Source organism: Apaloderma vittatum, unplaced genomic scaffold (assembly GCF_000703405.1).
Source record: "Apaloderma vittatum isolate BGI_N311 unplaced genomic scaffold, ASM70340v1 scaffold35468, whole genome shotgun sequence".
Lineage (NCBI taxonomy): Eukaryota > Metazoa > Chordata > Aves > Trogoniformes > Trogonidae > Apaloderma > Apaloderma vittatum.
Genome location: NW_009731104.1, coordinates 57,772 through 71,621, shown reverse-complemented (window position 1 = coordinate 71,621; position 13,850 = coordinate 57,772). Strand labels below are relative to the sequence as shown.

The 13,850-nt window shown below is 34.9% G+C and overlaps 1 protein-coding gene across 1 annotated transcript in view; it reads right to left on the bottom strand.

The window, feature by feature from the left end:
* The window catches only part of WDR72 (WD repeat domain 72), a 101,976-nt gene that overhangs the window by 38,302 nt on the left and 49,824 nt on the right, over nt 1-13,850 (bottom strand). Inside the window, exons 14-17 of the mRNA XM_009875056.1 lie at nt 13,018-13,838; nt 9,144-9,235; nt 7,582-7,661; nt 1,398-1,509 (exon numbers count right to left, since the gene is read on the bottom strand). Of these exons, the coding sequence (XP_009873358.1) occupies nt 1,398-1,509; nt 7,582-7,661; nt 9,144-9,235; nt 13,018-13,838 (1,105 nt within the window). The remainder of the gene's footprint in view (nt 1-1,397; nt 1,510-7,581; nt 7,662-9,143; nt 9,236-13,017; nt 13,839-13,850) is intronic.

The following is a 13,850-nucleotide window of genomic DNA, read 5'->3' as shown; positions in this document are numbered from 1 at the left end:
TAGCAAAGCAATTTTCTAGTTTTTTGCTGAATAACCTTCAAATAATAGAGTTAAGAACAAAACGACAGTAAAAATCTTTTACTAAACATACAAACAATCAAGTCCTCATTTCAGAAAGTGGAAAGATGAAGTAACTCACCTGATTTCATAACTTGTGTGAACCTTAATACTCAATTAGAATTCAACAGCAATTGACTACTAGACTTTTGTCATCATTCCAGCACTCTTTATGCAACAGAAATGTTTTTTCAATCTAGCATGTAAGGTTTTGAAACAAATCCCCCCACTTAAACACATCTGGAGCTTGCAACTTCCAGGTAGTCCTGTTTTTGTTATAACCTATGTCAAAATACTTCATTGAAATACATCCTGAAAATTCAGGAAATTTGAAATCAAATCCATATACGAACTTTACATCTGGGGATGTTTTAGTTGCCACACGCTATGTTCCAAACTGCATAAAATGATTCAAAGCAACGTTCAGTGTAAGCACAATATAAACTCATATATGACGATCATTCAAATTATAGAGACACCTGTTTTTTTTGTGGCTTGAAACAAGTATCAGTGATCATTTTTAGTATCCTGGAACAAGGAGATTGGTAACAAATTTTCATGACAGACACACACAATGAGATTATAAATTAGTTTCCTGAGAGAAGGCTCACTAATAAGATTGGATCTAAAATTTAGGTCACTTAAAATTAAGACTCAGCTAATAGGCTAAAAAAAAACCCCAACAAGAACAACAAAAAAAAAGAAAATAAAAAAATGTCATAACGTGAATTCAGGTTTAATCTTTTTTACCATAAACACTGTAAAGTTGCAAAGAGTAAGTTTCTTGTAAAGAAATTGTCTAATTTTAAAGTGCATTTGCTATCTCCTTACCTGGAGGCTATTTCTAAAAGAAAAATAAAATATCTTGTATTACATTATGAAGTTATAACATTTAAGCAATTAATTTTTTGTGTTGTATAAGTTCTGATGTCATTGAAAAGATAAATTTGTAAAACTTCTTTTCAAAACGATTTACTGATTCTATCACAAACACACTGCTTCCTTTATTTATAAATGTATTTACAGTACCAGAATTATCACACAATCGAAGAAAAATTACCTTTTCTTTAATGTTCAGAGATGATGAGAGTGTGAAAGCCCTATAGGTCCTTTGCCAATCATATGAGAAAACGCATAGTCTGGTAAGGTCAGAAATAGCCCATTTGGCTTGTCTTACACAGAAATAATGTATTATGAACTCATACGTCTAACTCATTCTAGGTACTAGAAAGTTCTTCTAAAAGAATATACTAATAAATCTCCCACCTACATGGCACAGAAAGATTTTTTAATGTATTGCAAATCCCTTTCCTCAGTCTTTGGCAGTGTCCACAACTTACCATCTCCATTCTCTACTATGGCCAATGGCTCTCCGCAGATTGCTGTCTTTCTCAAGATATTCATAGTCCTTTGAACTTCTGCCAGTAGCACCGCTTGCATTGCCTCAATAATCTGTCAAAAGTGCAAATTATTATTGGATGATTTTGGTACTTCAATTATTTATGTAAGAATTTGACAATTTTAAATAACTATCACAAAATCTGAAGACAGTTCCAGTGAATGTCATTAGAAAGTCAACACTTAACAGTATGTTTCAGATAGTGATAACTGTGTGTCTCTACATACATATTAAGAAATTAATGTTAAGTGGATAGCAATAAAATAGTGCAAGTTATCAGTTGTGACTGCTTCCCACTAATTAAACAGTATTTTCTTTAATCTCAAAATTAGAAGTAGCCACCTACCCCCTCCTTGATTTCAATAGCTCATGACAATATACACTAGAAAAGTACATGGTGCTAACAGCTCATAACCAACATCTTCACTTTTTTTTTTTCTATCATATGCAAAAAAACCCTTCATAGACTAAGGACTTTGTATTTTGAATTGTTAGACTTTTTGGTGTCTAGTCTCTCTGAAAAGCTTACAGAATGTTTTGTTATTAGTACTAATCCCCTATTTCTCTAGCTCAAACATGATAACACTGTATTTTTTTGTCTAATACAAAGAGAAATACCATTCCTCAAATGACTCTTACGCAAAACGAGCAGGTGCTGGAATTATGAACAGCCTGTAAGTGGCACTTGCAATAGCTGATGCATCACATATGGGTGTTAAGATGATGAAGTGTGTAGACTATAGGATAGAGTTAGTATCTTCCCTCTCTTTACTTTAGTAAAGCATCAGGAGAACTGAAAAAGTTTAAAGACCTAAGACATTTATAAAGCACATGAAGACCTTTCACAATGGACTGAAACTTTTGCAATTCTTACTCAGCCTAAATTTCAGCATGGTGCAGAAAGGCAGCATGTGTATCATTTGATTCATTTGATATTTCCTTCAGAAAAGAAATCCATTTTTTCTCCACATCAGGAAGGTATTAATTCTCAAATACAAGAAATCTAAAGTTTCGGGGACAGCATACTCCACCTCTACTTAAATATGAATTTAAATTCCTTATGAAAAATTTACGTTTATACACTTATAAACATTTTAGGTTTATACAATATTTCTATTATAAGCAATGTATTAGCATTATTTAAATTTAATATGAATTGAAGTTGATATGCAGGCTCCCTCAAACTGCTTGGAAAAGAGACAGTTTCATTTCGCTAATCAATTACAGTGAATTCATGTGCTGTCCTCAATCACATTTCTAGCTGCCCTTGTAAATTCAAATCTTTAAGCAGAACAAAGGCTGTAGATGTCCTTTGTGACAAAATCCTTTATTGTAGACAAGTATATCATAGTCAGGTCCACAGTGTGAAAGTTCACAGCAAGTGAACCCAGCCCTATGTGTTTTAACATAGCACAAACCTTCACCTTGTTATAATAGCACTTTATTTTACCGGGGAAACTAAAGGCAGTTTGCAATTCCTCACATCCATACAACTCTGAGCGTTGGGGATTACAGATCCTGACTTTACAGCAGACTCTTACAATATATCTACAATAAATAAGAAAGAGAAGGAAACACAGACATGTAATTGTCCTGGGAAAATTTTTGAAGTAAAAAAAAAATCTTAGAGAATTGCACACTTTTTTTTCATGGTGTTCTGATTTGCTAAGAACCTGTCACTAATCTGGATCAGATATGTGTTACCTGTACCATTGCTGTGTATGTCAGCCAGAAGCATTTGTAACACGTAATTTCCATCTAACATCTTAAAACTAAATAAGAAACTGCAGCAAATGGCACAATACGATATTGCAGAGGCATCCGTACTTCTCTGCATGCTACTTGTCTATCACTTTGTTGAACCCACATTTCCACAGCACTCGATGTGTTTTCACATTTACTTTTGTCCTCTCAGTGCATCCTCCCCAAAAATTCATACTCCACTTAAGTCTTCTGCATCCTTCCGGATTACATATACATTGGCTATCTTGCTGGCCATTAGTATATGTATTCATTTTTTCCCCCCACCATTGTAAATACTAGTTGCTTTTTAGTTGGGACTGTGAATATGACAGAACTTATGCTGCCTCTGTGACTGATGAAGTATAAATAGCATATGACCAACTAGAAATATAGATACTAACGAGTGAAAGTTGTTTGACTGCAGCAGCAATACTTGATAATAATTCAAAAACACAAGTGAACAAAAGTTGAGGCAAGCTGTACTGTTACATTTATACTAAGTTACACCATCTTTCCTTTCTACATTTTATCAATTACTTCCAAGGATTCCTATTCGCTTTATAATGAATGGGTTTAAGGAGAGAAGTCAATAGACTTCACTCCTGGTTACTGCTCAGGCCATAACCTCTGCAGGTCTGAGCCTTGCAAGAAACTGCCTCCTGGATACCTCCATAACACAGTTCTACTGGGAATCAAAAAAAATACAGATCAAAATATCAGACGTGTATTATCTGGGCTTTCCTCAAATTCTGGATAGTAGCTGTCAAGAGAGTTATCTAGACTCTTATGCAGTTGGCTTCAGGTACAGTCATATGCTGTAAAAACAAATGCATTCAGAGCTTGTCAGAGTAATTACTGATGCCCAAGTATACAGTAAAGAAGGTACCAGCTTATGAGTACTACTCTTTACAATCACCTTAACATGAAGGGGCTTATTCTTTTAAAGTCATTTGCAATATATCTTGGATTCAGAGCACCTTATTTTAGATATTAATGGAAATTAAGTAACTGAAGTGAAAAAAACACAGGGGCACTGCAGGAATCAATAGAAAGAGATCAGATGATTTATTCCTCCTAAAATCTCAGCAGTCACTCCACAGTGCCTATCTTTTTCCACTAGTGAAAGAGATTATGTCTGAGACCTAAATATATGGCATCAAGTTTTCCTAAGCAGAGACTGTGCTAAGTAGCTACCTGGTAATAAAGGATGCAAATTTTCTTGCACAGAAAAGGAATACTGCAACATCAGGATGGCAGTGAAGGACTTCCAAATCAGGACCTAAATGTATAAACTGTATTTCTGATGATGCTCCTGAATTATTATATCCAAGTTCTAACAAGGTATTATTACTTGGGACCATTTCAAGGTTAGAGCTGATTCATGTCCAGGTAAATCAGAACTAGGAGGAGCAGATACGAATCCTATTAATTAGTAAAGAATTTGGTAAAGCTCAGTTACTTCTATAAACGTGTGTCACACCACAGAGGCCTGATACTACTCTAGGTAACACGAAGGCAAACTGACAAAGCCCTGCAGACTGGTGGTCACACTGTATGACAGACCACCCGTGTCCTGTCATGAAACTAAAATCCTTGAATATGTAAAGAACATACACTTAACATTTTATCAGTGGAACTACTGGCCTACTGCAGTTCCATGGAAAACTGACTGTCATGCTTAGTACTGAATTTCTGGGCTGAGATCAAAACCAGCTATGGAGAGAGAGTTTTTCACTCCATTTTACAAATGGTTTTCCAGCTCAGGGAATAAGACATATTGTAGAAGGAAGCTTACTTTGTCTGTAAGCATTTTGTGAAGAGACAAAGAACTTAGTTTTCATGAAAGCCAACCTAACAAGAACTAACTTCACTCAGTGAGTTCTAAAACCTTAGAGCAGGAAAAAAGGAAGTAAATTATTTCCTATTGTGTTCTCCATCTTGAAATACCTGAATAAAGATAAAGGGAGAAGGCATCTTTCACTTGAAGACTAAGGAGCTATGAAGAACAAGGAAGTAACTATCACAGAAATCCTTCTGGTGGAAAAAAAAAAAAAAAATCAAATTCTCATAACTGGTGGAGTCAACTACAGGCAAAACATTTTGATTGCAGCTTAGTTTGACTATTCTGGTAACTTTTTAGTTTTAAGTTTTATTTTAACATTCACTCAGCCAAAAAGATTTCATGAAGCTGCAATAACATAATATTATTTTAAAAATTTAAAGTAGCACTAAATGCCTATCACTGACAACTAAGTCACAGGCTATTTTAAATACAGAGGAACGCTAATTAGGACATGAATGCAACCTCTATTTCCTCATATTAAACAGGAAGCTTTTGGGGTTTTTTTTTGTTGTTTTTGTTTTGTTTTGTTTTGTTTCTTTCTACACCTCTCTGAAAATACAAGCACACCTAAAGTAATTTCTGGATGGGATGGGAGTGTGGCAACAAGCTATATTTTAACTGAAAGAACAGCAAAACACATGAAGATGACAGTTCCTTTAAAATCATCTGGGGAAAAACATCGTAGAAAATTTTTAAAAAATATATACATTTTTAAAATTTCAGACAGAAAAAGACCTCCCTTAGCCCTTCAACTTCAACAAGTCAGTAGTCCCCTGATCAATCATTTGCAGCAGGTTTTCTTAGTTTCCTTGTTTGCACAGAATCTGTTCCAGTACTGTAAGGAGATGAAGAATCAATAAATGGCAAGTCCTTTGGGTCATGTCTGAGAGCCAGTATCGTCCACTGAAGATAACATTAAAAAATTTTTAAAAGCACAGTAACTAGTGATGTTTTGGGTAAATGTGCATGAGTGCTTAATCATGTCACTCAGGATTAATAAACTGACCATAAACAGGTGTTTGCATAAAGGAAGATTTAACAAAGTCACCCTACTATAAACAAAAACTTATTGTCAACATCACGAATTCTTTTGAACGTTAAAATGTTTATGGCAGTTTGGCAGTAAACTCAAAACCTGTGCTACAAAGCAGGATAATTAAGCTTATTGCAGCTACAAAGCTGTATCTAAATAATGATAGAATTTAAGAAGCACTGATAGCATAACATTTGCATTACCGGGCAATTTCAGTATCTTAAATTGAAAGTCTTCTCAGATGAAAAAGTGTGAGGCAGCTCATTCCCCACCTTATCGTCCTGCACACTAACCTCCTGTGGTAGATAAGACCATTATCATTGTATAAGCTGGTCAGTCACTAAATTCTCCAGGTAATATAAATACATAATAACATAAATCTCACATAATCAGCTATGTGACATATACAAGTTTCATGGCTGTACAACTTTATAAAGGGTTTCACTGGCTGACTAGATCAGAAAGAATTTATATGGAGTTCACATCAGAATTGCAGACATTAAAACTGAGGTTCTACAGTTGATGTTTTTATCACAAAAACTCAAAAAATGAAAAAAATCTTATTGTAAAGGAAAAAGGAACAGTTTTTGAGTAAAAAAGAATGCTAGAATAACATGGAAAATGTGCAGACCACATAGATATAATAACTGATACATTAAAGATAAAAATGCTTAATTCAATTGCATGTGAATATTTGCAGAAACCATTATTGTCTACCTAATAGAACTGGGGACTATCACCACAGTACCCCTGCACATCTCAGCTCTGGAAAATAGTCTTGACACTCAAAACGTAGCAGAGAGTTGCATTCAGTTTTAAAAGTAATCGCACAAAATAAACTTGTAATAGCTATTTTTTGTAGAATAAAATTCCTTGTGGTCATAGTACACTGTCTTGAGTTTCATACTCTTGTACATTAACTCACTCAGGCAACCACACTTTATTTAAGTGCATATTTCCACAATGAAAAACAGTCTCTAGATTTCACTGTTCAGACTATTTCACAGTTATCTGTCAACTCTCAAGAAACAGTAATTTATCTCTCAAGACACCAGATTCTTCACTAACAATAGGCATGAGCTTCATCTGACCTGTGAAACCATAACTTACTTTTCTAAGTCAATCTTGAAGTGTGTTCTAATATTTAAGGACTTGGGGTTAAGTATTTATAGAGGAAGAAGAAAATGCCTTCTTAGAGATAATAACACATTGGCATATGACACTACTCTTATTTTGGCCTTGATTTTCCTGGAGCATAAAATGACATTTGTAATCTAAGTTACATCGGATTGTTAGGGGACAGGTGACTCTTTAAAGTACATGCTACGAACAAATATCATCTAGATTAAAGAGTAGTATGACACTCTCACATGTAAGCTTGTATCTTAAGGTAAAATAGTTTAATGAGCAGCACAATTCCTATTAAAATAATCTGCTTTCCATAGATGTGAATGGTACAGTCTATGTAATTATTTCATAACTATTATGCCACAGACTACTTCCTACCTTTATAGATTGGTCACTCCAACCACAAATGAGCTTCAGCAATGACACACTCCCAAAGTCCGAGGAATATCTACTTTTACCTGAAAAACATATACATAATTTAAGAACTGACAATATACATAGAAGTACATGAATAGATATTTAACAAGCTGATTCAAGCAATGCTGATATGAATTAATATTTTTTTATAGCTCTTACTGACTCAAGAGTTAATTTGAAGCTTTTCTAGTCTAAACACAAAGCACTCTTTCAGCACATGTTCCCATGATCAAGAACAGCACAGCCAATCAGATACTTATCACTGAGCCTTGTCCTCTGCTGCAGTACTTCAGTTTCCTGCCCATGTATGCAACAAAAGCATTAAAGACTCCTGTTTTGTTTTTGTTCCCACATTTTTGCACATGTATAAATGTATAAAGAAAGTGCAGAAACGTCAGTAGCATCAAGTTTTAACGTTTCCCTTTCTGCTGTCCAGTGTGTATTTGATGCTGAAGAACTGACCATTCCTAAAATATCAGAGAACTCCAAGTCTCAGATTAGATTTTAATTTGCAAATCCAAACAACTGCATGAATGAGAAGATATGGGATTATCAGTTAGACTACCTTAGAAGCCTTAGTTCACTCAGTAAAACTATTTCCGTGTCCACGAAAATTTTAGTCATCTCTATACCACTTCTATGCCTTTCACCTACTTATTTTCCTATTGTCACTTGATTTTACGTTCCACCTCTTTCTTCCAACAGGCATTTCTGCTGTTATCACAAGTTCTACAGTAATGGCACATATAAGTTATAGAAGGAAAGGTACACTAAAAACTGATTTTAGATTAGGATATTAAGGCTTACTTACATAGTGGATGTTCAAGAAATGACTTGAAAGACTTTGTGTCTAGACAGCACTTAGTCTATAACAGGAACACTGTATTTATTAGGTAATGTATACTGACCAATATTCATATTCTGCTTAGGTTTTTATTTAAACATTCTTTGGCCAGTCACATACCAAAAACATAAACTTTGTCTGGTTTGCAAAGCCAAGATAGGAAAACAATTATCTTTTGGACATTAATGTGAAGAGATTACGTTATTCCACCGTAAGCCAAAAGACTAAAGGCATTATTGAACATCTACATTGAACTCTTGTATTACTAAGGCAACAGTTTGCTTGAAGGGCTGTATATATTATCAGGCAGGCACATAACGCTGATGAGGGAGATGGTGGAGAGAGGATACAATAGCATTTGTCTTATTACATTTCTGTATTTCAGATTGCTAGAATATGTTTTTAGAAACTTAGCTGAATGTTTGGCCATCATGGGGGAAAAAAAATAAAAAAATCCTTGATTCCAGTATTACTTAACAGTCAACATTCTGTTTACATGCTTTTGTGATATTCACAGAAGACAAAATAATCCAGTTTCTGTACTTGGAAACTGGAACTGCTCACAGCTAAAAAACATAAGTAATTCTTTTCATTAATGAAGATAAATGTATTTTAGCACAAAAAGCATGCAAAAAAATCCCATTTACAAGCTAATATTGCCACTCCTCCACATACTTACTGCTTGGTAACTCTTCATAAAACCTGGGGAATGAAGGTGTTGCTACTTCTGTATTTCGCCACTTGTCATGTACAGATTCCGACTTCTGCAGACTAAAAACCCATGAAATTATTGAACAAAATCTGAACATACAAAAGCCTTATGTCAAAGTAGTTTTGCGTGGGGTTTTTTTAAGGTAATTACTATGCTATCAAATACTAATCAAACACAAATTATTTTCTCCTGAAAAGTCAGTTGCATTTTTTTGCCTACAATTTGGTATTGCAACATTCACATGTACACAAATACTGGACTTAGGAGGTTTTTTCTATTACTTAGGGAAAAAGTTCAAGGCAATCTAGCAGCTTTATTTTCTAAGTTTCCATTTTTTTTCCACAGTGTTAAATAATTTAGGTTTTTATTGCAATACTTGTGACTCCAGCAGATGACTCCAATTTAGTACCCTAGTCTGTGTATCTACTCCTCTTCAGTACTTTGGCACTAACACAGCAACCTACCACTTGAAGACAAAGGATCTGGATAGAAGGGAAAGGAAGTGAAAAACTTCTCCAAAGCACTGCACTATTTTAAACTATTTCTTTTAAATACATTGTTATAGTGACCCTGCACAAATGAGATTTAGGTGTCATTTAAAAATAACTTATTTCACCTTTCACTACAACCAACAGTAAGTCATAATATTTTAAAAGCCTTGCAACACTAAACATCTCTGAAAGCTTTCAGCTCGAGAACTTTAAGTTACAGGTACAAATCCCAAAAGGCAGGATAAACCAACTACTTTTAAGATGTTTTCTTACTCGCTTCTTCCTGTTTCTGTACTACGTTTATAATCTGACACACTTTACTGCAGGTTCCTTTATTTTCACAAGCCAGGTCAAGTTGTGAAAAAAAAAAAAACAAACCACACCACAAAAAAACTCCCCAAACCTATAACAGTTACACAAAACACATTTACAAACAACAGCTTATAGCTTCAGGTCCAAGTTATTCCATGTTTTTCATACTTTATTCCTTTTTGGACTCCGAACTTGTTTTTTTCCTGAAATGTTCCAATTATGTTAAAAATGCTGTAGCTTTTTTTCTTCTTTTTTAAAAGAAAAAGAAACCCCACATTAGTACTGGTCTGATAATAAGTGCTCAGAGCATATCATTCGCTGCTCATTATTTTCACATTGCACAAATTTCTTTTATCCAGTCAAAAAGGTAATACTTCACAGAAACTCTATAACCTGAAACTTACTGATCCAAATTACAAGCTGAAAACTTAGGATAGCAACTGGTCAAGAGCTTTTCAACCAAATGTTTTGGACTGGGGAATGACGATCTGTCAAACCTGTAGTTTAAGCAGAAACAAAGACCAAATTTCTGTTCAAAATGAGAGTACCAGACTCATCCAAGAAGGTCCAATAGTTCATGAATTGATGAAATGCATTTTTCCAGTTCTGACTCTTCAGATTAAAAGTACGTATACATGTGTGTGCATTTTATTGAACAAAGAAGAAATTCCTTTCACTCTCCTGTAACAGCAAAATCCTTGGATATGCCAAAGAACAGATTTTAGCTTCATTATCGCATTCCCCAGATCAAGGCCGTCGTTGGTTTACACTGAAATAATTCTCTTGGAGTTCAGTGAAAATTTCATTGCTATATGCAAAGTGGGAAGTGTTAAATTTGCTGGAACCCGCAAATGATTACTAAACCAGTAGTTAGACACTGAGCTGCACTGCAAGGAGTAAACACAGAAGTGTGAATAATCAGTTGAATTCATATTAAGCAAGTGTCCTAGTCACTGAATAATCTGTTCTGATATTCTTTCTCCTGTTATTAATTTGAAAGTTTAAAAGCTCTGGAGTTTCTACCAGTGTGCTAACAAAAAATAAACTTTCACAGGATGGAAAAACATCTATGACTCTCTGCTGACACATAAGCTATTGAAGAAGATCAGAACTCACACTAGTAACTGAACTAGTAAGAGGTGTGTGTGCTGCAGTAATACTTAAGAGACCAGGATTCTTATAAGCAGTGAAAAGCATCCTTCCACCTCCTTCTGCAAATGTTGTGGCAAAACAGAATACACAGTTTTTTGCCTTGAGCATGCTGTAAATTTTAGTTAAGCCAACTGTCCAAAGAGGCTTGGCTACACAGTACCCTTTTAAAAGGCAAACTGGACAAAATAGTATTTGCTTGGTTTCTCTCATTTAGACAGAGGTACATTACTTTAACAGTTCACCGTAACAGAGAAAACTCATTCCAACCCTGAAAATATAAGGATAAATCATATAAAAGGATTGTTGTTCAGGAACTCAAGATGAAAATATGGAGATCAGGAAAAAAACCAACCAAACAACAACACAACAATCTCCATCCCCCTCCCCAAACAAAATAAATTATCCAAAAAACCCACCCCTGCAAGTATACAATTTAACTACTCTTATCCACATGAAGCCATTGGAAGGCAACAGCCCATGTTAAAGGATCACAAATGGCACCCAACTAAAGCTTAGCTATAAACCAGCTATAAATAGGTATACTATTCAAACTCTAGAAAAAAAAGGCAATTCAATCCAAACTATGTAAAAATCCCCCCTGAAAAAAGATTTCAGGGTTTTTGAATACAATTCGTAACTTTTTTTGTAACCAAAATTAATTTCAAGGTTCTTTTCCTCTGTTTTCTACAGAAAAAATCACTTATTTCTACAAGAGATACTAGCTTTTATTACTTTACATTTCCTGCAGAAAACTTTAAATTATTTAGTATAGCTTTCAGAAAAAAAAAAAAGTGCACTTTTTGCAGCAACTTTAAAACTTTTAACTCCATGGTGGTATGTTCCAAAGCCAGGATATGTAAGTCTGGAAAAAATATTTGATTTTGGTATAATGACTAACTCCAATTACATACTGTCTTTCCAACAGATTACTGTAAGACATAATGCAAACATAAAGCCCTTTCTTGCACGAAAACACAAGCTTTCATGTAAGAGCTTGTGTTGAGTATGGACCAGTAGGCAATGTGCTTAGCAGTAAAAGTAACGGAAACGTGTGTTTGTCCTGCAGGATGATGCATATCTCTTCAGATATGCTGAATGCCTAGAGCTTTCTTGAAGACACAGATATTTGCAGCATTTTTTCCCTCGTCTTGCCTCTGGGCCATAGCACCACCAACATTGAAGTTAATTGTCCCTAAAATGCTAAATGCAGACCAACCTAGCTTTGCTAAACAACAAAAGCATGCGGACAATATCCATTGCCTGATTAGTATGCTCTATTTGGCTTGATCAAATAATGTCAAGCATGCTATTTTTCCTTTAATGCTGAAAAAGCATTTAGTCAATAAATTTGTTTTGAGTAACATAAATGTTATTTGGGATGATTCTCACAACATAAAGGCTGATGAGGCATTCATCCCTGGCAACTGCCAGTATTACTGGGGCCACTGTACTTCAGACTGTGTAACTAGGACAGACTGCTCTTGTGTCTCATGTTTTATCTATCTGTGAAGCCAAGGATTTCATGGTAAAGGAAGGATATTGCTTACACAGAATGGAAGGTAAACCAGCACAAATGTGCTTAATGCACATCTCATGGTGTGCCTGAAGAGATCTCATTATTCTGCTTAAACTGTGAGGAAGACTGAAGGTGCCTAAATTCAAGTTCTTGTTCTGTTGAAAAAAAATTCTGTATCAGTTCTCATCTGCTAAATACAAAAATATATTTAATTTCATCATGATCTGTTTTTGTTCAAAGGACAACCTCTTAAAAAAGCTTTAGAAAAACTCTATCACAAAAGTCCCTAATTAAGAAAGCATTTGTTTCACTTTTTTCACCTTTTAACCATTATAAAGGAAGGAAAGACTCACAATGAAAAGGTTCTTACCTTTCAATTTTACATGTAACTGCTGAAGGTATGTTAATTATCCTGTTGATTAAAGCTATTCTCCTAAATAAGAACAATATAGTTTCCAGTCCTTTTGTTTCATAAATATTATTCTCGGATCCATCCTTCTTTTCAGTTTGTCCTTCAGTTGCAGCAAGGTACTTGTTTGATAAATCAAGCACTCTTTTTGAAAACAAGTTGATCCTTGCATGTTCTTCTAGCACACCACAAACAGTAGATTTCCATCCTGGCAACATCAGTGACAGGTGGTTTTCATTTGACACAAGTCCAAAAGAAGCAGGACACTGAAGCCTTAAGATATCCAAGTGTCTAACACAAAGACTGTCTATTTCTTTATCTACACCCCATGGTAAGAGACATGCCAAAAGCAGTTTCGCTGTATCAGTGGTGACGTTCACATCAATGTCTCCTGATGGCTGCATTCTAATCTTTCTTGAACTCTTCATTTTTTTCTGTCTCTTCATGCCACCACTTTCTTCCAAAGGCCTTGCTGTGTTGTTATCCCTACGAACCTGGTCTGAGCAAACATTATCTACTTGCCCATGTGTTGGACATACACAGCCAGCAGTTTTATTTCTTTTTAATGTCAGCGCCCTTTTCTCAGTAGTACTTTTGGCTCTTTCTAGAGTATCGTAATTGTGGAATGAATTTGATGACTTCAGTCCATTGAGTTGAGATGACAGAAGAAGCTCCTCAAGTTTGTCCAGATCAAATAGGAGAACATGGAAGTTCACATTGTTCCATTTTGTCTTCACTGGTAAAATAGTAAAGGGCTGTTGGTTGCAGCTGGTATCAGTTGACTGAAAGAAAAA